Source organism: Plecotus auritus (assembly GCF_963455305.1).
Source record: "Plecotus auritus genome assembly, chromosome: 8".
Taxonomy (NCBI): domain Eukaryota; kingdom Metazoa; phylum Chordata; class Mammalia; order Chiroptera; family Vespertilionidae; genus Plecotus; species Plecotus auritus.
Genome location: NC_137782.1, coordinates 25,813,078 through 25,834,469, shown reverse-complemented (window position 1 = coordinate 25,834,469; position 21,392 = coordinate 25,813,078). Strand labels below are relative to the sequence as shown.

General features: G+C 46.5%; 1 protein-coding gene across 1 annotated transcript; it reads right to left on the bottom strand.

Moving 5' to 3' along the window:
• Positions 1 to 167: 167 nt before the first annotated feature.
• TTPAL (alpha tocopherol transfer protein like) lies at positions 168 to 14,715 on the bottom strand. The gene is made up of 5 exons (XM_080685693.1): positions 14,613 to 14,715; positions 9,623 to 10,082; positions 8,500 to 8,693; positions 7,053 to 7,163; positions 168 to 4,540 (listed from the first exon to the last, which is right to left on the bottom strand). Exons 2-5 carry the CDS (start codon positions 10,065 to 10,067, stop codon positions 4,262 to 4,264), a joined length of 1,029 nt encoding a protein of 342 aa, XP_080541819.1. The 5' UTR covers positions 10,068 to 10,082; positions 14,613 to 14,715; the 3' UTR covers positions 168 to 4,261.
• Positions 14,716 to 21,392: the final 6,677 nt, after the last annotated feature.

Sequence of the window (21,392 nt, the reverse complement as noted above, 5' to 3'; positions counted from 1 at the left end):
ACACGTGATCTCCAGCACAGCAGCCCTGCGTCTGTAGGACGCACTGTGCTGTGAGTGCCCTCCTGCCTCCGCTGCAGGGAGGCTCTGCCAGGCCTGCATGCCAGGAATAAGAGTTTCGGAACCTTACTCCAAGCTGCCGTTGTCACAAAGAGACTCCACACACGTTTGTCCTTACAGGGGTTTTTATTGTTGGAGACCCAGTCATGCATACTAAAATTACACGTTTTCACCACTTTGACTTAGAAAATGCACTAGAAAAATAAACTTTTGGTCAAAACAAACACTGAAGTAGATGACTCCACCACCATGTGTCCCTATACTCAAAGCCAAACTGAATTTCAGTTTGAAATGAGGAATGTGACCAGTGGCTGAAATGGTGCCCCAATCTGGTCAGAAAGTTAGCCCACCTCCCACCCATCAGAGTGGGGTCAGAGGCTGTTGGCCCCAGGAAAGTTTCAAGTATTTCACTTGTAACAGGGTCCCATCTGATGTGCCAGGAGGTGAGGCACATCCGCAAGAATCCCCAAGGGCAGCTGACTGGCTGTCCAGCTGAACACGTCGCCCAGTGAGATGGAAGGAAAAGCAGCGAATTGGCAAACAGTAAATTCATCACTAGCATCTTCATCCACAAATCACACTGGGCTTCCCCATGGAGCAAGTGCTAAGGAGGAATATCCGACTGACGTCTGCTCCTTGCATTTCAAGCAAGCCATTTTTCTGAGTCCAGAAAGCAGAAAGAAAATGACTTGAAATTCACAAAATTAACAGATCCCAGTACCCAGGAGAGGAGTGGAGTGTGAGAACTGCCATCATTCCCGAACAGTCAATGTTTGGCATCTCCACCCCTTTCATGCCACAGGACAGCCACACTTACACATTAGCTATCATTTTCTAAATGAAAGAGCTTTCAAAGGAAAACCTTAAGAGCTGAAAACGTTAATATGAGGTATTATAATAATGCCAGAGTACCACAACCTTCTCATTTGCCTACCCAAATGAAAAAAACAATCCCATGACTGATCTGAGAATCGGATGGCATTTAAAGAAGTTGCCAACCAGGGAGAATTCTGAAAACAAGTATCTTGTAAGCTGAAGTGTTTATAAACCTAAGGACAGGTGGCTCCCTGTGAAAGCAGGATGAAATAAGAGGAAGCTCAAGAGGAAGCCAGGGTTGCACTTCTGGCTGTTTCTGTAGATTTCTTTCTGTAGATTTCAGCCCCTCCCCATGAAGGTAGAATGGGATTCCAAGAAAAGACACTTTTGGGTAGCAGTATGGGGGAAGGAGGAAGAAAACCCCCATATTACCTAAACCTACATTTGGAAGTTTTAGGTACTTCCTGAATAACCCAGCTCGGGGGCGGGGGTGGGGGGCAGGATGATGGATGCTGGGAAAGGTTTCAGAGTCAGGGTATGATCCCCTTTTAGCACAGAATAGAATGATTCAGGGGTGTGCAGTGGCTCACCCAAAACCACACAGCAAGGTACAGCTGGAACTCAGGTCTCCCGATTTACTCTTCTTTTCCATTCCCTGCTCTGCGCACTACCCTGAATTGTGGGGCAAGTTCATTTTCAGGAGCCTGTGAAATGGGCTGGAGTTTTTCCCGTTCTCCGTTCTCCCCTGTTCACTGCTGTGCGGTCTGTGTGCCTCCACTAATGAGTGTGGCTCCCTGGGCGCTCCCTTGGTCATTCCCGTCCTCCTGCTGGGGAAACTGGAAATGCTTGGTGAAGCCACACACAGACTGCCTTGATTTTCACCCAGGGAGGCCCTGGTTTCCCAGCTTGCTTCAGACTCCTCAGGTGCCAAACTACTGGATCCCTCTTTAGAGCCACAACAAAGCAGCAGCTCTAGGAGGCAGGCAGGCGGACAAACCCTGGCTCTGACTCCTTTCAGAAGCTGAAACAGCTCCTGGGTCCAATGACAAAGGCCTGACCAGCATCCTTCCTGGTCTCTGAGATGATTCTCTAGGTGAGCTTGGCCACTCCTATTGAAGTCACCTAGACAAAGGCATGCCAAGGAATGCAGTTTCAACCTTGGAAACTTGGTGGGGCTGAGCAACTCATTTCTCTCTGTCTAGCTGTTTTCAATTATTTTTTTTTTTTCCTTTTTAAAAAAATCTCTTTGGGAACTAGGAAAGCCTCTAACCAATTTTCCCATCCAGGCAGATGGGTCCTGAACCTCTACCTGCATTAGCCACCCCACTTGTCCTGTTTAGATCTTTTCAGCGATGCTGGTCACACCATCACTGTCAGAAGGAACTAGAGGCAGCCAGGGGTGTGCATTTTGACACTTTCAGCTCAGCCAGGTCCCTAGAGGATCCAGGGTTAGTATCTATGGTGAATAGAACTTTCCCTAGAATTGGCACTAATGAGGTACATAACTTCTATCAACAACCTCTCCAGACATTTTTAAAGTGCTATAAAGATGAACAGCTTATTTGCAACAGACAGGCCTTTGAATTTTGGTGTACTGTTCACTTCCACCTTGCCTGGTGGCCTACTAAGTGCACAGAGAAGGTACACACACAACACATAGTACTGGTTACTTTAACATCATCATTTACATGGAACGAATAGGAAAGAAAATAAGTCAAAAGCCACGAGATGAACCACCTAATATGATGCCTGGGCAAAGGCTAAATTCTTGACAGGATGAGTCTAAAGTACTGAAATGCTGAACAAACATCCGCTCTGGCTGGACAGACTAAAGTGAGCCCATCCACAACAGAGAAATTCTGGGTGTTTGGGAGGGCAGGGGCCCTCAGAAGTGACCCAGCAATAACCTGCCCTTGTATTCAATTCCAGAGACCAAAATTTCAGAATCCCAAGTAACTTAACCATTCCCTGCTGCCAGCTTTACAACTATACCACCAGAATCTCAGGGATGGAGTTCATACAAGAACCTGGTCATCTCACCTGCCTGCCCTCACAAAAGCCATTCAAGTTTAACCCTCACTAGGAAAAGGAGGTTGGTATCACTGAGTTCCAGGAATATACATACTTGTTTCTTTAAAGGCAGGGCCAGCCCTCGCCGGTTTGGATCAGCGGATAGAGTGTCAGCCTGCCGACTGAAGGGTCCCAGGTTCGATTCTGGTCAAGGGCATATACCTTGGTTGCGGGCACATCCCCAGTGGGGGGTGTGCAGGAGGCAGCTGATCGATGTTTCTCTCTCATCGATGTTTCTAACTCTCCCTCTCCCTTCCTCTCTGTAAAAAATCAATAAAATATATATTTTTTTAAAAAAAGGCAGGGCCAAATGGAAAGGCCCAGGTGTACCACAGAAAACAGGATCCAGCCACTTGCATCTATTCTAGAGAATCCTCTTTCTAGGCGGAAAAGCAATGTCTAATGTCCAATAACGAAACCAAACCCCAGAACCCCAGCAGCCCAAAGGGCCCTATGTGTCATTTCATTTCACATCGTTTTACAGATGAGGACACTGAGGCTCACAGTGGCCCAGGTCTTATCCATGGCCACACGTCTGAGGCTGGAGCTCAGGTCTCTTAATTCTTAGGCCAGCATTCTTTTAGCTACACAGGCCTGGCCTCCAGTATTTTAGGTTGAATAAAATTATATACTTCTAGGACCTTGCATGATTCTGTTGAGAACCAGGACTAAGGCTTTATGGATTTGGGAAAACAAGTTTCTACTGCAAGATTCAACCAATGAATCCTACAGGTGCTTGAAGTCTTGGCTCCCGAACTTGACCAGGAAGTCCCTGGTCAAGCTGCTGATGTCCCGCTGTGTGCCTGATTCAGGTAAGGTGCTTTCCAAACCCATGATGGCAACGGGCCTGGGCCGAAAGCTTGTAGATTCCTGATGAGCAACAGAAGTCTGGAGTTAGGGTTCATGGGAAAGACACAAACTCCTAAAGTCTCACAAGTGGCCACCATGCAGGCTTGACCCAAGTGTTTCATAGAGTGCTGACTGGCCAATCGGGTTGGTTTCTCCTGAAGATGGGATCAAAGTGACTTTGGTCCTCATTCTTCCTGTTTTGAGATGTTTAAGAACCAGATACAACTTCCAGATTAATGGTTGCAAACTGGGATTCCACAAATTTGGGAATCAGTGGGGACGTTTTCCATGTCTTCCATGGAATAATTCAAGTAATCAAGGGCATGCCCTTTCACTCACGCTCAGCTTTTCCTCCATGCTGCAGCTTAATTACAAGGAGCAAGAATCCATGGCACCTAAAATTCTCCATGTGCCTCCCCAAAGGAAAAAAGGAAAGGACTTAAAGCTGGTGATGCTCACAAAGGACTGGCTAATAGCAGGAGTACAGCTGGGACTTCACGGCCCGCATGGAGTCATCACACTGCGCATCTGAGGTCAGCCCCTCGGGCAGCAGGGCCGGCCCCAGGATGCTGTCGCAGGCGGGGACAGGTTGGCAGAACTCTCTCACAAAGTCCTCCTCCGAGGCCAGCAGCACCGCGTTCCAGGCAGCAATGTCCAGCTCGCCAGCCGTGCCCCCGTACTCCTTGGGGAGAATACTTTTGGGAAGGTTTGTGTGGAGAGAGTTCAGGTCAGACCCATGGAGGAAAAACTAGAGGGGAAAGAAATGAAAACACACCTGGCCTTAGGTTAATCAGTAATTCACTAACCTCCTTCATGCTATGTGCTCAAATATCTTGAATGAATTAAGAAATGGTTGATGACAACTCTACCCCTCCAGTTCCTTGAAAAGCTTGAGGATCCTTAATTTTCTTTTCTTTATACCAAGTGCCCTGTTGGCTGCTCCTTCAAAATATACCCAGAATCCAACCACTTCACTGCCACTCTAATGGTACTATGCCATCGTTTCTACCTAGACTCCCACAACAACCCCCTTCCCGGTCTCCCTGCTTGCACCCTTGTCCCACTTCAATCTAAGCTCATTTCGGTGGATGTCAGATCACGCCTCTCCTCTGTACAACTCTCCAGTGCTCCCATCTCATAGACTAAACGCCAAAGGCCATATGATCTAGCCCTGTTACTTCTCTACCTCCCCCTTCTCCTACTTCCCCTCTGCTGCTCCTCCAGTAGGCCAGGCGCGCTCCCACCCCAGATCAGGCTGCTGCTGGTCCCAGGGATCTGTAAGGCTCATTCCATTGCCTCTTTCAATACTTTACTCAAACGCCAACTTCTCAATGACGCTACCTCTAACCACCCCACTGAACACTACAACCCTTTCCCCCTTCCCATACTCACTAACTCCTTTCACTGCTTCATTTCTCTCCATTGCACTCATCACATTCTAATACCAGGTAACATATAATTCGTTGTCTGTCTCCCTAGAACAGGGGTGGGGAACCTTTTTACTGCCAAAGGCCATTTGGATATTTTTAACATCATTCTCAAGCCACACAAAATTATTAACTTAAAAATAAGCCTGTTGCCTAACTGGTTTGGCTCAGTGGATAGAGCGTCGGCCTGCAGACTGAAGGGTCCCAGGTTCGATTCCGGTCAAGGGCATGTACCTTGGTTGCGGGCACATCCCCAGTAGGGGGTGTGCAGGAGGCAGCTGATAGATGTTTCTCTCTCATCAATGTTTCTAACTCTCTCTCCCTCTCCCTTCTTCTCTGTAAAAAAATCAATAAAATATATTTGAAAAAAAAATAAGCCTATTATATTTGATCAAACATTTGACTCACCCCTATTGCCTTGGCAGGGCCAGACCAAATTATTTTGTGGACTTTATATGGCCTGTGGACCAGACATTCTCCACCCCTGCCCTAGAATGTAAGCTTCCTGGGGACCAAGAATTTGGTCTATTTTATCTAGAACATACTCACACGTAGTATTTTATCAATATTTTTGAATGAATGAACATATGAAGGACCAAAAGAACAAGATTGTGGGCCACAAATAAGGTCATTTCACAGATGTAGAAAAAAAGACTTGGCCCAAAGGCTGCTTTGGAAAAAGTAAGTTCCAAATAGGAGCTCCAGAAACCAACACAGGCTCAAACCCAGGTGTGGAGGCCACTAAGTTAGTGGTTCTCAGACCTAACTGTGCATCAGAATCTCCTAGGAGATTTTAAAAGCACAGATTCCTGGGCTCTACCCCTGAGCTGATGAATTAACACCTTCAGGGAGCCCAGCTAGTGTGGCTCAGGGTTTGAGTGTTGACCTATGAACCAGGAGGTCATGGTTCAATTCCTGGTCAGGGCACATGCCAGGGTTGTGGGTTTGATCCCCAGTGGAGAGTATGAGCATGCAGGAGGCAGCCGATCAATGATTCTCTCTCATCATTGATGTTTCTATCTCTCTCTCCCTGCCTTTCTGAAATCAGTAAAAAAATATTTTTAAAAAAATCTTCAGAAAAAGATCTGGAGATCTGGATTTTAAGTTCTCTCCCTTGCAATCTTGAGATTCTGTCTTTCTGTGCTTCCTCTTTGAAAAAAAAAAAATATATATATATATATATATATATATAAATAAATAAAATTCAAGACCCCAGTCTTTGGAGTGATCACAGTTTTCCTTGGCCTAAGGAGGGGAAAACTACCACCTACCACATTTCAATCACGGTGCTGGAAAAGGCTCTTCCATCTTTTCAAGTGTCATTTACCCTTTCTTAAATAAGAATTAAGCTAAAAGCTCAACTACCTCATGAACCTTGAATTATTCCACAAACTTTATACAGCAAGACAACAAATTCGGTAACTGGGAAGGCTTAAATAGTATTTTGAAACCCAAGGAGCTGTAGTAAGAAATCTCCATAACTCTTCTTAACCACCTGCCCAATGACTACCCTTTTCCATCCTCTTACATGTAAAATATAATGTTGGTTTACAATGCCCAGCCCAGGACATGGAAAGGTCTAATTGATTCCTGAGCAAGGAAGCTCTTAGATAACAATCCTGGCTCTGCTCTCTCTATTGTTAAATATTATATTCTTATTCTTCGTCCCTTCACAGAAAGGATTGTTCATTGTACTTTCCAAATTAATATTCCCAGGGCAAAAATAATAAGCTAAGATAAGTTTATTGATGTCACAATTAAATTTATAGCTGTCACAAATAAGGAAGCAGAAACAAAATTAAAGTATCTTAAGTTAGTAGGACCATCACTTACTCTGTTTGCTATTTTCTCCTTCAGAAATGGTTTTATGATGGCAAAAATGCCTTTAAATATTCGAGGTTCATTCACGACATGGACCGCTTTTATCCGAATGGGGAAGCCATCCTGTGGGGGAAGGGAAGGGGATGTTAGAACATAGGGAGTATTTGCAAACTGTCTGTTACCACAGCCTGCCTCCCCCAGTGAAATCTTATTCAGTCTGGTCTGATTCTCAAGGTTTCGTCAAAGAAACCCAAGTAGGGGCTAAACAGGAAGGTAAAAAGTGGTCTGAGCCTATGTGGGTGGATCTAGTAACTATCAGACCTTCTGAATCAGAGCTGCCCCAAATGTATTTCTCAGGATGTTACAAGGTGTGATGTAAAAAAGCGTTCCATGGGAGGTAAATGAGTTTGAGAATAGCAAACTAAATATAGTCAAAGAGATTTCCTTTAACTGCAGGACAGTTCAGAGCCTTAAATGCAAATGTTTACAGTGACATTCACAAGGAAGGAACTTGCTTTACCATTTTTCTCAAATTTATTTAACCCTGGAATTTTGTCTCTCAGATCATCTTACAGCAAACAATAATCTAAACTCATTATACTGACCCTTAAATCTACATGGGATTTAGCAGGAGGCATCAAAAGAGTGGAAGCTAAGGAAAGTCAGAGAGCGCTGCCTCAAAGCCAGAATTCAAACTCCTGATAATGACCAAATGTGACACTGATGTTTAAATACTCAGCCTGGGGCACAGGAGGGCCTCAAACACATTGAGAACTGTTCTATCTCTGGTCTCCACAGCTCACAAGAGCCAGCACCCATGGGCTGGGTCAGAATGAGCTAGGAGTCAAGCCGGAGAGACTTAGGCCACACTATATTTGCTAGGTCTGTTTCCCCGCCTAACGGAAAAAGAAAAATAATTCTTGACTTGTCTATTTAAAGGATTCCTTAAAGCACTGAATGGGTTATGATGACGGTACAAGTGCTTTGCAAACCATTACACACTGTGAAGATATATAAGGAACCGGATGGTTCTCAGTGACTTGTGTTCTGAGACACAGCTTGAGGGGTGAAAGCATCGGGCCAAACAGTCCAACAGGGCTCCCCACCCCCAGGTCCCACGGGTGGCATGGCAGGCTCTATCACCTTGGGCAGAAACACAATTTCTCAGTTTCATTTGTTAGGAGAATTTCTCCTCTGTCTCCTTGACCAAAAAAAGAGCAGAGAGCATTGCTCTGGTTTTTGGAGTCTTGTCCGAAAGCTGATCTTGCCTAGATTAAAGGCACCTCAGAAACTATTGGAGACCCTCATGGGAAGGAGTGGTAAATAGAACTTTGAATGCTTTCGTATTTTTCTGATTGTAGGAGCGGGAAGTGGGGTGTGTATATCACATGGGTAACTGGACAGGGCCCTGGGGAAAGCCAAAACAACAGAACAGGCATACGACAAATGGGGGCCATACCTGAAGGATGCCAATCACCTTCTTGGCTATAAAAGGGCCAAAGTGAGATGCTTTTGATAAGCTCACTCCTTTGTAGTCTGCAAGAATTACAATTCCATTCACTTGGGTTTCTTCAGACTGAATGAGCTTTTCTAATGTCAAGTATATGACTCGGATGTTTTCGGTAATTGGATAGTTGCTCGGTATCCATCTGTCTAAGGTCATAAAGAGATGGTCAGTATGCTTCAAAAATACAAACAATCAGACAGGCTAAGCTTTATTTCTGTGCTAACACTTTCCTTTAAAAACAGAAAAGCAAGATGATATTCTACTGGCATGGCTCTATTGAGGTTAGGAAATCGGACACCTTCAGCAGCAGCTGATATTTCTTAACTCCTGAAATGGAAATGCAACTGTGTTGAAGTCAAAAGTGAGAACTCTGAAGTTACACCTTGGGCAAGTTACTTCCTTAGTCTGAGCCTACATCGCCTCATAAATAGAATGGGATAACAGTACTTATTTTATTTTTATTTTTTGCTAATCCTCACCTGAGGATATTTTTCCCATTGATCTTTAGAGCCAGTGAAAGGGAGGGGATGGGGAAGAGGAAGAGAGAGAGAGAAACATCGATGTGAGAGGGACACATCAATTGGTTGCCTCCCACATGCACCCAGACCAGGGCCAGGGATGGACCTGCAACCCAGGTACGTGCCCTTGATGGCACATCCCTTGGGTGCGGGGGATGATGCTCTAACCACTGAGTCACACCAGCCGGGGCAATAATACTTATCTTAATGGCCATCTATGCCTTCTGCCATCAGATGTGTCCCTTTACCTTCAGGACATCGCCCTGGTTTTCCTTGGGGAACCACCTCTCCCCATGCTAACCATGCAGTTTGGGTAAAACTGAATTGACTCCTGGCTCCAGGTGTGGGCTTGGTTCTGTGAGATGCTCCTGTCTCCTCAGACTAAATCCTCCCTTTTTTCTTAAGCCAGGTTGAGTAGGGTTTGTCATCTGCCATCAAAAGGCCTTGACTAACACATGGAGGGGATAAAACGGAAAAGGAAAGGGAGAGAGCGGCTGGACAGACACATCCCAAACTGAGGCTGTGCACAAGCACCCCGCAACAGCTTAGGGCAATACCTGGGCGGATGCAGAGAATATGGCAGCCCCGGGGGTCGGTGTGGGGCAGCACGGTGAGGAATCCGGAAGCGAGGACATCTTTTAAGGCCGAGGGCTTCAGGTTATGGAAGACTTCAGGCCAACTTCTCCTACAGCTGTGGTAGTTGATCAGGAGCTGCAGGGCCCGGTCATAATCAAACTTGCGGGCTCGGAGGAAGCGCAGCAAGAAGGCATCGTCCAGAGAGGTGCGCAGGTTCGGGAAGTCCTTCCGCACCATGTCACGGAGGGCCTGCACATCTCGAAGCCTCCATTCCGGCTTCTCCTGCAGCTCTTCCCTGGCCTTGGTGACCAGTTCTTCCGTCAGCGAGCACACATAGCCAGGAGGCTTGGGTGCTGGCGGCAGCTCATTTTCGGAAAGTGAGGCCACAGAAGGGCTAGTTCTCAGAGAGTCACTTTCTTCTGACATTAGCTACCAGGATGCCTGTCAAAACAGATGCCCCAAGAGGATTAATAAAGTGCAGCATTATTAACTGGTCATCTCAAACCCCAGGGCAGCTGATGTAGGGGGACAGGAACATTTTTGCTAAGCCAAGTAACCTCAGAGCACTGCGTCTCAGCTGGGGTGGAGGCGTGAACTGGATCTGAACCACGTGCCCAGGTCCAACCCCAGACTGAATTAAGTTGGAATCTCTATGGAAGCACCCAGACCTACAGCAGGAAACACACACTCCTCACCCTATACCATGGCTTTGCTCACATATGTATGCATGCGTGCTCGACGTAACTTGTAATTAAAGAAATGTGAATTAAAACAACTCTGAAATTCAGATTGGCAAAATGCAAAATGGGTACTCTGATATGCTTGCTGTTGGGAGAATAAACTAGGTAACCTCTTCGGATGGCAGTTTGTCATTATCTATCAAAATTTAGCCCTGGCCGGGTGGCTCAGGTGGTTAGAATGCCGTCCTGTATACCCAAAGGTTGTGGGATTATAATGGCAAAAGACTGGAAACACTTTAATTACCTACTAGTTGGAGACTGGTTAAGTCAGTGGTCGACAAACTCATTAGTCAACAGAGCGGCAAACCGCGGCTCGTGAGCTGCATGTGGCTCGCGAGCCGCAATTTGCTGACCACTGGGTTAAGTAATATCACCATATGAATGGAATGCTATTCGGTCATGGAAATCAGGCAGAACTTATAAGCTGATATGCTGAGGGAGGAAAAAGCAGTTGCAGAACAATGTATATAAAATAATCATGTTTGACTGGCAGGTGTGGCTCAGTGGTTGAGCATCAACCTATGAACCAGGAGGTCAGGGTTCGATTCCTGGTCAGAGCACATACCTGGGTTGCAGGCTCCATCCCCAGTAGGGGGCGTGCAGGAGGCAGCCAATCAATGATTCTCATCATTGATGTTTCCAACTCTCTCTCCCTCTTCCTTCCTCTTTGAAATCAATAAAAATAATTGCATTTATGTTTTTAAAATATATACAGATATTCACTTGTCAATACATCTAAAATTTCTGAGAAGAGATACAGGAAACTGTTGCCAATAGTTCCCAGAGAACAACTGGAGAACTGGATATTTGAGGTGGGAGAGGCTTTTTAACGTAATGTTTGAATTGTTTTTACGATATGCAATGTGACTTATCATGGTGGTTATGAAACTGAACTCATCAGATCTCCTGCTGGGGTGAAGCATAACTGACGGATGGCCCCAGCTGCTTTCCCCCTGGATCCACCATCCAGGGGATTCACACTTTGCACAGACTGCCCCCAGCCAATGACTGAGACATGGGACTCCTCTAACAGGTAACTCTCTGCCTCGGGGACCCCCCATCAGTCTGGCCAGCTGAACCTTTCATGGACCTGCATGCAGTCCGAGACTTACTGCCCGAACCTCCTTCACAGGGCCAGCTCCCCTCCCTTTATGCTTCATGGGCGTTGCTGCCAATGGGTTTCTTGCGTGTCTAATCTCATCTTAGTTTCTGCTTCTTAGAAGACCAGAACCAACACACTTATCAAGTGAAAAACAGAAACAAAAAACAGCTGCCTTAGATATTCCAAGAATAAGATAGCAGTAGGGCTGTCCAGTTCCAAAGCCCAAGCTCTTGTCCATGGGCTGTCACTGCACCCCTGGAGCTCAACGAGGAAGGCAGGGACCATCTCAGGGGTCTCTGCATGTAGCCAGTCACGCCAAGTGCACAGCAGCCCTTGTGACCAGGTTAATTGCCCTGCATCTCAGGTCTGCCATTCCATTCCTTGCATTCTAACCTCCAGCCCTACACAGCTTCTTTCACTTCCTCCCAGAGGTGTTTTCTTGTCTTGTGCACATCCTGTTTCCTCCAGCTAATATGCTCGTCCTCTAGTTCGTCACCTGACTGATTCATCCTTAAGTTCCAATTAGATGCCACTTTATTCATTCAACAAATATTGAGCACTTACTATGTGCCAGGCCCACTTCCAGGCACTGGGCATGCAGCAGTGAATATAAAATCCTGCCTTCATGAGCTTAGATACTAGTGTGGAGGGGGGGCACTATAAGCAAAATAAACTATATATAGTCTCCATAGGCACTATGGAGAGAGATAAAGCAGGAAGGGGGTTGGATGTATCTGGGGACAGGAGTTGCAATTGTAAATAGGGTGGTCATGGAAGGCCTCACCCAAGTGACAATGGAGCAAAGACAAAGGAGACAAGGGAGCAAGTTGTGTAGGTAGGTATCTGGGGGAACAAGTGTAAAGTCTGAGGCAGGAATCTGCCTGGCTTTTTCGAGGAACAGAGAGGCCAGTGTGACTAGAGCCAAATGAGCAAGGCAGAGAGTACTAGCAGATGCATTTAGAGAGGTACCCATTGGACCAGAGCTTTGTAGGCCAATAAGGTTGACCTTGAGTTTGGTGGGAGCCAAGAGGGTTTTGAGTAGAGTGACAAGACCAGATTTATATTTTAAGAGGACTGTTCAGTTGTCTTGCAAATGGACTGGAAAGGGATGAGGATGGAAGTGAAGAGACCATTTAGAGGCCACGGCAATAATCCAGGTGAGAGATGACGGTGCTTGAAGCAGAAGGCCTTCTCGGACTCCAGGCCAGATTAGGAGCCTTCCCACAGCTCTCTGACACAGCACTTCTCCCACTCCATTGTTGTCTGTACGCAATTTGTGAGCAACATTCACAATTGTCTTGCTCATCACCTTAAACCCAACACCTAACAGGATGCCAGGCACACAGTCCGAGCTCCATAAATATTTGTTGAATGAGTTTAATCTGCTTGGCAGAGGTATGCTGAGCAAGGAATGGAACAAGTATAGATTCACAGGACCCACCCTGGGCTCTGTTTCCATGGGAGTTATCACAGATGCCTGTAATCCCAATTCAGTGCTTACCCAGGAGAAAGACTGTCTGCCTTAGATATTCCAAGAATAAGATAGTGAATATAAAATCAGCTGGGGCCAAGTTTAGATGGGCTAGCCACATGTCCATGCCACAGCCTCAGTGTCTTTCTTCAGCCTGTCTCCTAGTTTCCCACCTCTCAATGCATATTAAATGCCGGTCAAAACAAACTAATGTCCCACCATTCTCAGAACACCTCATGCATTTATGATATTTCTGCTGGAATTTCCTCTCCTTGTTTGTTCCCACCCAGACAACTCATCACCTTCCAGACCCAGCTTCAATGTCTGTGAAGCCTTCCCTGATTCCCCTAGGGCAGTGGTCGGCAAACTGCGGCTCGCGAGCCACTTGCGGCTCTTTGGCCCCTTCAGTGTGGCTCTTCCACAAAATACCACGTGCGGGCGGGCACGTACAGTGCGATTGAAACTTCGTGGCCCATGCTCAGAAGTCGGTTTTCGGCTCTCAAAAGAAATTTCAATGGTTGTACTGTTGATATTTGGCTCTGTTGACTAATAAGTTTGCTGACCATTGCCCTAGGGCCGTGGTCGGCAAACTGCGGCTCGCGAGCCACATGCGGCTCTTTGGCCCCTTGAGTGTGGCTCTTCCACAAAATACCACGGCCTGGGCGAGTCTATTTTGAAGAAGTGGCGTTAGAGTAAGTTTAAGTTTAAAAAATTTGGCTCTCAAAAGAAATTTCAATTGTTGTACTGTTGATATTTGGCTCTGCTGACTAATGAGTTTGCCGACCACTGCCCTAGGGTAACTCCCTCCAGTGTTCCACAGCACCTATTTCTTTCAGAAATGGCAGTCCAGTGTTAAGACATAAACACTCCTCAGGGTGTTTCACCAACCTTTCATTATCAAGTAATCACTGATCACCTACCATATGAGTCAGGCACTGTGCTCACAGGCAATGTGCATACAACAGCGAACAATATAATTCTTTGCCTTAGGAAGTTTAACTTACAGTGTAATAATGAAGAGATAATATGTATTTGAGCATTTTACCATGTATCGAGCATGGTGATAAGAACTTTTCTTTTAATCTTCACAATATTTGGTGACGGCTCTATTACCCCTCCCATTTACAAAGGGAGGAAACTGCCCTCTAGAATATAAATTCCATGGGGGCAGACAATTTGCCTGGCATGTTCACAGATGCTCAGAACGATCAGCTGATGATGTGAAGGTAAGTGATGTGCCCCGGGGTACACACCCAGCGGGCTCTACACTCCACATGTTGCCTCCGGGCCAATCTCCAGGGTCTGGGCAGTTGTCAGGCACAGAGCTGATGGGTGGGAACAGGAAGGAGTGCAAACCCCATTCCTTAGGGTGGAGCCATGAATCTTCCTCACCTGAGTCCATCATCCTGTGAGCATCACCTTCCTCCCCACGCCACCCAAACAAGGTGAGGTCTAGATGCCATCGCTCCTGGAGCCCCACAGACCCTACGTCCCGGAGCAGCCTCTCGAGACCCCCCACTTCCGGTTGTCACCCCTTCCCCAGGTGTCCCCATTTCCTGGGGTCTCTCTCCTCGGGTCCCCCACTTCCGGTTATCCCTCCCTCTCAAGGGTCCCTTTCCCCGGCCCCCAGGGCCACGGACGGGCTCGCAGGCACTCACCGGCCCGGTTACGGGGCGGAGCGCGGGTCAGTCGGCGGCGGGAGCCTCGTCCGGCAGCACGCGCAGAACTACCTGCACTCCCGGCCCGCCCGGCCCCGCCCCTCGCGCCGGAAGTGACGTACGAGGGCGTGCGAAGACGGGCACGGCTGTCAGTGCGCATGTGCGATGTCTGGCCGCGGTGTCGGTCTTTTGGCTCCACCTGGCGGCCGGAACCCGCGCAGTGGGACAGGAGCCAGGGGAGAGGCTGGCTGGGAGGAAGGGGAATGCCTGCAAGTTTAGATGGGCTAGCTGGGGAAACTGAGGCCCAGAGAAGGAAGGAAAGAAGCTGCCGTTTTCCGAGAACGTAGCTACCGTGCGCCTGGTGTTTTACGTTTATTCTTTCATTAAATCCTCATATTTATGGGAACTTTCATGAAAGGGAAAATGGCAATCAATGGAGTAAATGGCTTTAAACCTAGATTTCGGGATTAGCATTCCAGGATTCTTTTCTGTTCTGGGGTCCATGAAGTCCCCTTTATGAAAGTGGTAAATTGAATAGGGTTCTACTAGCCCACGATCCCTGTCCATTAAAATCCTCAGGCCGCCAACATATAGAGTATTTTGTGCAACTACGACTCTGAGAGAAATCTAGGTCCCTCTATAGGGCAGAGTAAATTAAACCATTTCTGGAGAGAGACATGCTGTCGTCCAGGAGGACTCAGCCCCAAAGGAGTACCCAAGAGATGACCTAATTCCTTCCTTTCCCCACCCCAGGGACAAGAGGGCCCAAGGAGATGGGAACTGACCTAAGAGGGCCACAAGAACATGACAGTTTCTGTGAGATGCTAGATTGTGTGAAAACCAGCAATTACAGAATCTTTGAATTTTATCTCTGTGTGGAAGAAAGAAGCTACAGATGTAATATAGAAGAAGTTAAGTAAAAGCTCCAAAATGCTGTATTTGCATTGGAAATATCAGTATGAATTCAAGAGATGTTTTATTTTTGGAAAGAAATGTATACTAGTATGTATGTACACATACATACACATATACACGCGTATACATTAATATACACTATATTCTGTATATATAACATACCTAGTTCTATCCACTAGAAAGGCCTAGAAACAAAGACTAATCTAGTAACAAAGAGCATATCTAACACTAAGATTTTAGTCTTGAAATGCTATTTTCTATTTAAAAACATAAAGGGACCTCTCGGAGAAATTGCTGATTACAGACACTGTATACAAGATGAGCCTAGAATGTCTTGTCATACTTGATAACAAAAAAGCTATCCAAGGCACTAGGGTCACATCAAAAGGACTTAGAAACCAACCTGAAGATGAGGTAATTTTAGCTGCAACAAAGATCATTGCAATTGATTGAAACTCATCAAATATGTTTCAATCTCTAAGTTCATGAAACCAGCAAAAAAAGAGTTCATATTCAGCAAAAATACTAATTGATCACCTTCTGAGGATGGCATAGAAACAAATTATATTCTTAAAAACTAGGTAAATAAAAGGAAAGAATAAATTACTCCACTTTAAAAAAAATGCCTTCATTGATTTCAGAGAGAGAAAGGGAGAGGGAAAGACAGAAACATCAATGATGAGAGAGAATCATTGATCGGCTGCCTCCTGCATGCCCTCCACAGGGGATCAAGCCTGCAACCCGGACATGTACCCTGATGGGAATTGAACTATGACCTTCTGATTCATAGGTCAATGTTCAACCACTGAGCCACGCCGGCTGGGCAAGTATTCCACTATATATATATATATATATATATATATATATATATATATATATATATATATATATATTTAAATATATTTTATTGATTTTTTACAGAGAGGAAGGAAGAGGGACAGATAGTCAGAAACATCGATGAGAGAGAAACATCGATCAGCTGCCTCTTGCACACCTCCTACTGGGGATGTGCCCACAACCAAGGTACATGCCCTCGACCGGAATCGAACCCGGGACCTTTCAGTCCGCAGGCTGACGCTCTATCCACTGAGCCAAACCGGTTTTGGCAGCTTTTTATATATTAATTATACCACTGGGTAACCAAATAGCAGGTTAAGAAAAACAACTTCTTATAAAATTACTAGTGACCCGGTGCATGAAATTCATGCACATTAAAGGGAATTAATTAGAGGAAATATTTTAATATTGCTATTTGCCCTTTCTCTATAATAGAAGTGTCAGAGATGAAAGAAAATTAGTAAAATGTATATGAAAATCTTCCTCCTGTCAGAGTCTGGGGTGTGCCACGGGCACCAGAGTCAAGTCCCCACCCACCCACATGTGCCTCGAAATCACGAGAGACCCAGACCCGGCTGACCCCACCCCCATCAAGCCCCGCCAGGTAGGGGGCATGGCCTGAGGTCCCCTGTCAAGCCCCGCTGTGGGTGCAGCTATCTTTGACTGTTATGGCGTGATGGTCAATTTGCACATTCCCTCTTTATTAGATAGGATTATAGCTAATTGCCTTGGCTGGGTGTCTCAGTTGGTTGGGGTGTTGTCACATACACCAAAAGTTTTGATTCCTGGTCAGGGCACATTCCTAGGTTGCAGGTTCCATTCCCAGTCAGGGCTCATACAGAAGGCAACCAATCAAAGTTTCTCTTTTACATCAATGTTTCTCTCTCTCTCTCCCTCCCTTCCCCTCTCTCTATAAAAAATATCAATAAAAACATGTCATCAGTTAAGGATTAAAAAAATTATTACAGTTAATAAATGAAAACAAAATGATTGCCATTTTGCAGCCTGCTATAAAATCATGTACCTAGCTAAAGAGAGAGAGAGAGAGAGAGAGAGAGAGAGAGAGAGAGAGAGAGCAAAACTCCAGCCATGTACATGATTCTTGATGAAAGAACCCAGAACCACCTGCTCTCATGCCAAAGGAATGGAACCTGGGTCTGATCCAGCTGCTAATTTGCAGGAAATGCAGAAGTCAAAGGGCCAAGCTGAACTGAACAATGAGGATGCAATTGACAAAATTCAGACATTGAGAAGCTATACAGGCCAAGCAGCCTGAGTTCTTCAACAGATAAACTGCAAGGAAAAGAAAGAGAGAGAGGGAGGAAACTGTGCACTGAAAGAGGCTTAAAGACATTAAGTTTTTTTAAATCGGCAAAACTAAGCTTGAATGTCTAGGGGTGCACACTCAGATGATTACACCGTAGAGAATGCAAGGAAACCATTACTATGAAAGTCAGGGTAGTGGTCACTTTCAGGGGAAGGGCTGTGACTGGGACATGGAAGGACTCATGGGTGGCTGGCAACATTCTATTTCTTGACCTGGGTGGTGTTGACAAGGGTGTTTGTCTTGAAATGACTCCCTGAGCTACAAATTAAATTTGTATGATTTTCTGCATCTGTGGTTTGTTTTACAATATAAAGTTTTTTAAAAATGAAAACAGAACTACTTCACTCTGTGTGTGTTTGTGTACATACTAGTATATGTACATATCGCTTCTGGGAGTACCAGGTACATAGCAGGTACTCACTAAATATGACTCCCCTTCCCTGCTATTCATGTGAAAAACCCTTACCTGTGTGATTTCACTCCCTTGTGTGACTAATTAAAAGTAGTTGATGCTTATTAAGTGATTGTTATGTGCCAGGACTGCTCCCAGCGCATGTAATCTAACTGAATTTTCACAAGCTTGTTATTTTTATTCCCATTTTACAGAGAAGAAAATTGAGGCTCAAAGAGGTCATCTGTGGCCCCACAGAAAGTGGTAGAGCAGTCAAATTTTAAACCCAGGCAGTCTGGCCCCCTGACCCATACTCTCATCCAGTGTGTGTGTGTGTGTGTGTGTGTGTGTGTGTGTGTGTGTGTGTACCTACCTTACCGTTTTTTACATTTGGTGTCCAGCGCCCCTTTTTGTACAAATAATAACTCCCCCTCATGGAGTGCCTGCCAGTGTGTGTGCCACCCCTTGAACCGCCACGCCCTGGACCATGGAGGTGCTTGTTAGTCTGCATTTGGTAGATGAGAAAACGAACTCTGGGAGATGAAGAACTTGCCCAGTTACAAGGTTAACAAATGGAAGTGTTGGGGGTTTGAGTTGTGGTGGGGACGGTTCATACTCTTCGGCCCTTCAGATTCTAAAGAACAAAATGTTCCTCCTCTTAAACAGATGGCTAGCTGATGGATCTGACCCAGTTTGAGGTCATGGGTTGCCCAATCGGTGGTCCGGAGCCTGACTTGGCTTGAGAAGTGTCCAGACGAGGCTGGGAGAAGTCATGAGCTTGGCAAGTGCCAGACATGCCTGACCCCAGTCGGGGGGTCGTGGGAAGCTTGTCATCCATGGGCGGGGTGTGCCTCAAGGAGCCAGAGACTCCTGTGTGCCAGGCTTTTGTTCAGAAGCCTTAAAGTCAGGACCTAGAATAGAGCTGTCCACCTTTCCATGTGCCCGGGGCTGGCTGCATGGATTTCCCAGAAGAGGTGGGAGCCCAGCTGTGCTTTTCTGGTCACACATTGATTTTCTAACGTGACTCAGCATCACTGCTTGGAGATACCGTCCATCCTCTCTGTTCCTGGGGCCTCTACATCCCAGCCAGGCTGAAGCATTTCAAAACAGGGCTGGGAATGGTAGCGGACGAGGAGAGGGGGAGACACCACACCCTCTACCTCACAGGTACCAGCTTAGGAGCCCACTCAGCCCACACTCCATTGTATATTAACATCCAACAGGATCAGCTTCTTACCAAATGCCAGGCACCTTGCTAAGCACTTTATGTGTATTCACCCAGCTAGCCTCACAGACAGGTTATCGAGTAGGGGCTCTCATGAGTACCATTGCAGAGGTGGGAAAACTGAGACCCAGCGAGGCAAAAGCACTTGTAAACAGACACACAGAGACGGAGCGTCAGGTCCGTAATTGTGGAATCACGGCTGTCCATCCGGCAATGCTCTGTCGATTCACTATGTCGCTCAGCCTTCCCGACAGCCTGGTTGGGTAGTACGGTCACCTGCAGGAAGATATGAGAAAACGGAGGCCCACGGAGGTGGATGTGACTTGCACAATGTTACTCGAAACTTCTGCTGTGACAGCCAGTGATTACTTTTCAAGAGCACAGTGAAAGCCCACAACTGCTAAAAGTTGGCCCAAGTCCCTTGATGTAGTATCACTCCTTACATTTGCCCACAGCTGCTCTGTGATGGGAAGAAGGGGCAAGGAATCCTTTGGTGATCATCTTCTCGGAAGGTGGAATGGGCATAACGGGGTCTCCTCCGGGTGGTGGGGACTATTTGGAGAGTTTAACATGTGACCCCTACATGAGGGCCCAATGGTGTGATGGGGCAGGAGCATCTAGAGGCTGGGAGAACGGGATGCCTGGCTGCGTGGGTGAAGGAGCCAGCCAGAGAGTGGGTCTGCTGAGGTCAGCTCACCCTCCAGGTGCCCCTGGGAAAGGCTGCTTGACTGTTTCCCATAGACCAGTGTGGCCAGACAGCAGCTACAAGGAGCCACCTTGGGCCTTGTCCTGTAGGGCCTCGTCCTGCAGGGCGTCCTAGAGGGGCAGAGGGGTGGCGGCAGCAAGAAGCTGGAGTTGGATGTCAGATCCCCAAAGATTGAAGAAGAAATTGCAAGGGGCCCCCAGGAAGAAGGGTGCACCCATTGAGGTCAAAGGTGAGAAGGACTTGAAGCAATGGCCGTCTCCACGAGTCCACAACAGCGTCCCAAGACAGAAAGGGGCAGCTTTCAGTATCTGCTGCGTCCAGAGCCCTTGAGGCCAGCTAGAAGGGTGCTGGTCGAGTGATACCCTTCCTCTCCTCTCACCCTCTCTATGAGCCCCCCTTGAACCCAGAAAGGCTAGGAAACCATCAATGGGCTCCACAGGTTTTTTAAAAAAACTAGTGCTTCTAGAATGGCTGAAATTTAAAGAGACACCCTAGGAACTGGAACTCTCGGACATTGTTGGTGGGAATGCAAGGTGGTGCAACCACTTTGGAAAATACTTTGCAGCAGTTTCTTAAAAAGTTAAACATATACTTATATGACCCAGCAATTGCACTCCTAGATATTTGCCCAAAGTAATGAAAGTACTTGTTCACTCAAAGACATGTGCATGAATGTTCTTAGCAGCTTCACTTACAATAGCCAAAACTGGCACAAAATATCTATCCAAAGCAAAGTGGGGTAAACAAACTGTGATATATATATATATATATATCTATATCTATATATATATATATAAAATATATAATATATATATGTATCCTATCTAATAAAAGAGTAATATGCAAATTAACCATCACTCCGCCACGCCCACAAGCCACGCCCACAAGCCAATCAGGAGCAAATATGCAAATAAACCCAACCAAGATGGCTACAGCCACAGAGAGCAGGAGGGAGGCTTGAGTTTCCCTGGCAATGGAGGAAGCCAAGCTTTCCGCCTGCCCTTGCCAGCCTAGGCCTCCACTCAAGGCTACAAAGTTACAATGATAGAAGATACATAAATTCAAACAGAAATGGCGGCAGCCACGGAGCTGGAAAGAGCAGGAGGCTAGGGTTGCACCCGGTGATGGAGGAAGCCAAGCTTTCCGCACACCCTGGCTGGCCCAGGCCTTGCTTAAGGCTACAAAGTTTTAATTATAGAAGATAAATAAATCCCAACAGAAATGGCTGCCGCCACTGAGCAAGCAGAAGGCTTGGCTCCACTCCAGGCTACAAAGTTTCAATTGTAGAAGATAAATAAACCCCAGATACCAGGGCCTCCGCTTGGGCCGCCAGGGGGCGTGGCTGGCCTGCAAACCACCACAGGCCCCTCGCCCAGGCC

Excerpts from the sequence above, each read along its gene's own strand:
- TTPAL (XM_080685693.1), bottom strand. The coding sequence starts at position 10,067 with ATGTCAGAAGAAAGTGACTCTCTGAGAACTAGCCCTTCTGTGGCCTCA. Across the intron at positions 8,694-9,622 it reads TATTCTCTGCATCCGCCCAG|ACAGATGGATACCGAGCAAC; the intron begins GTATTGCCCTAA and ends TTATGACCTTAG. Across the intron at positions 4,541-7,052 it reads AGGAGAAAATAGCAAACAGA|TTTTTCCTCCATGGGTCTGA; the intron begins GTAAGTGATGGT and ends TTTCCCCTCTAG.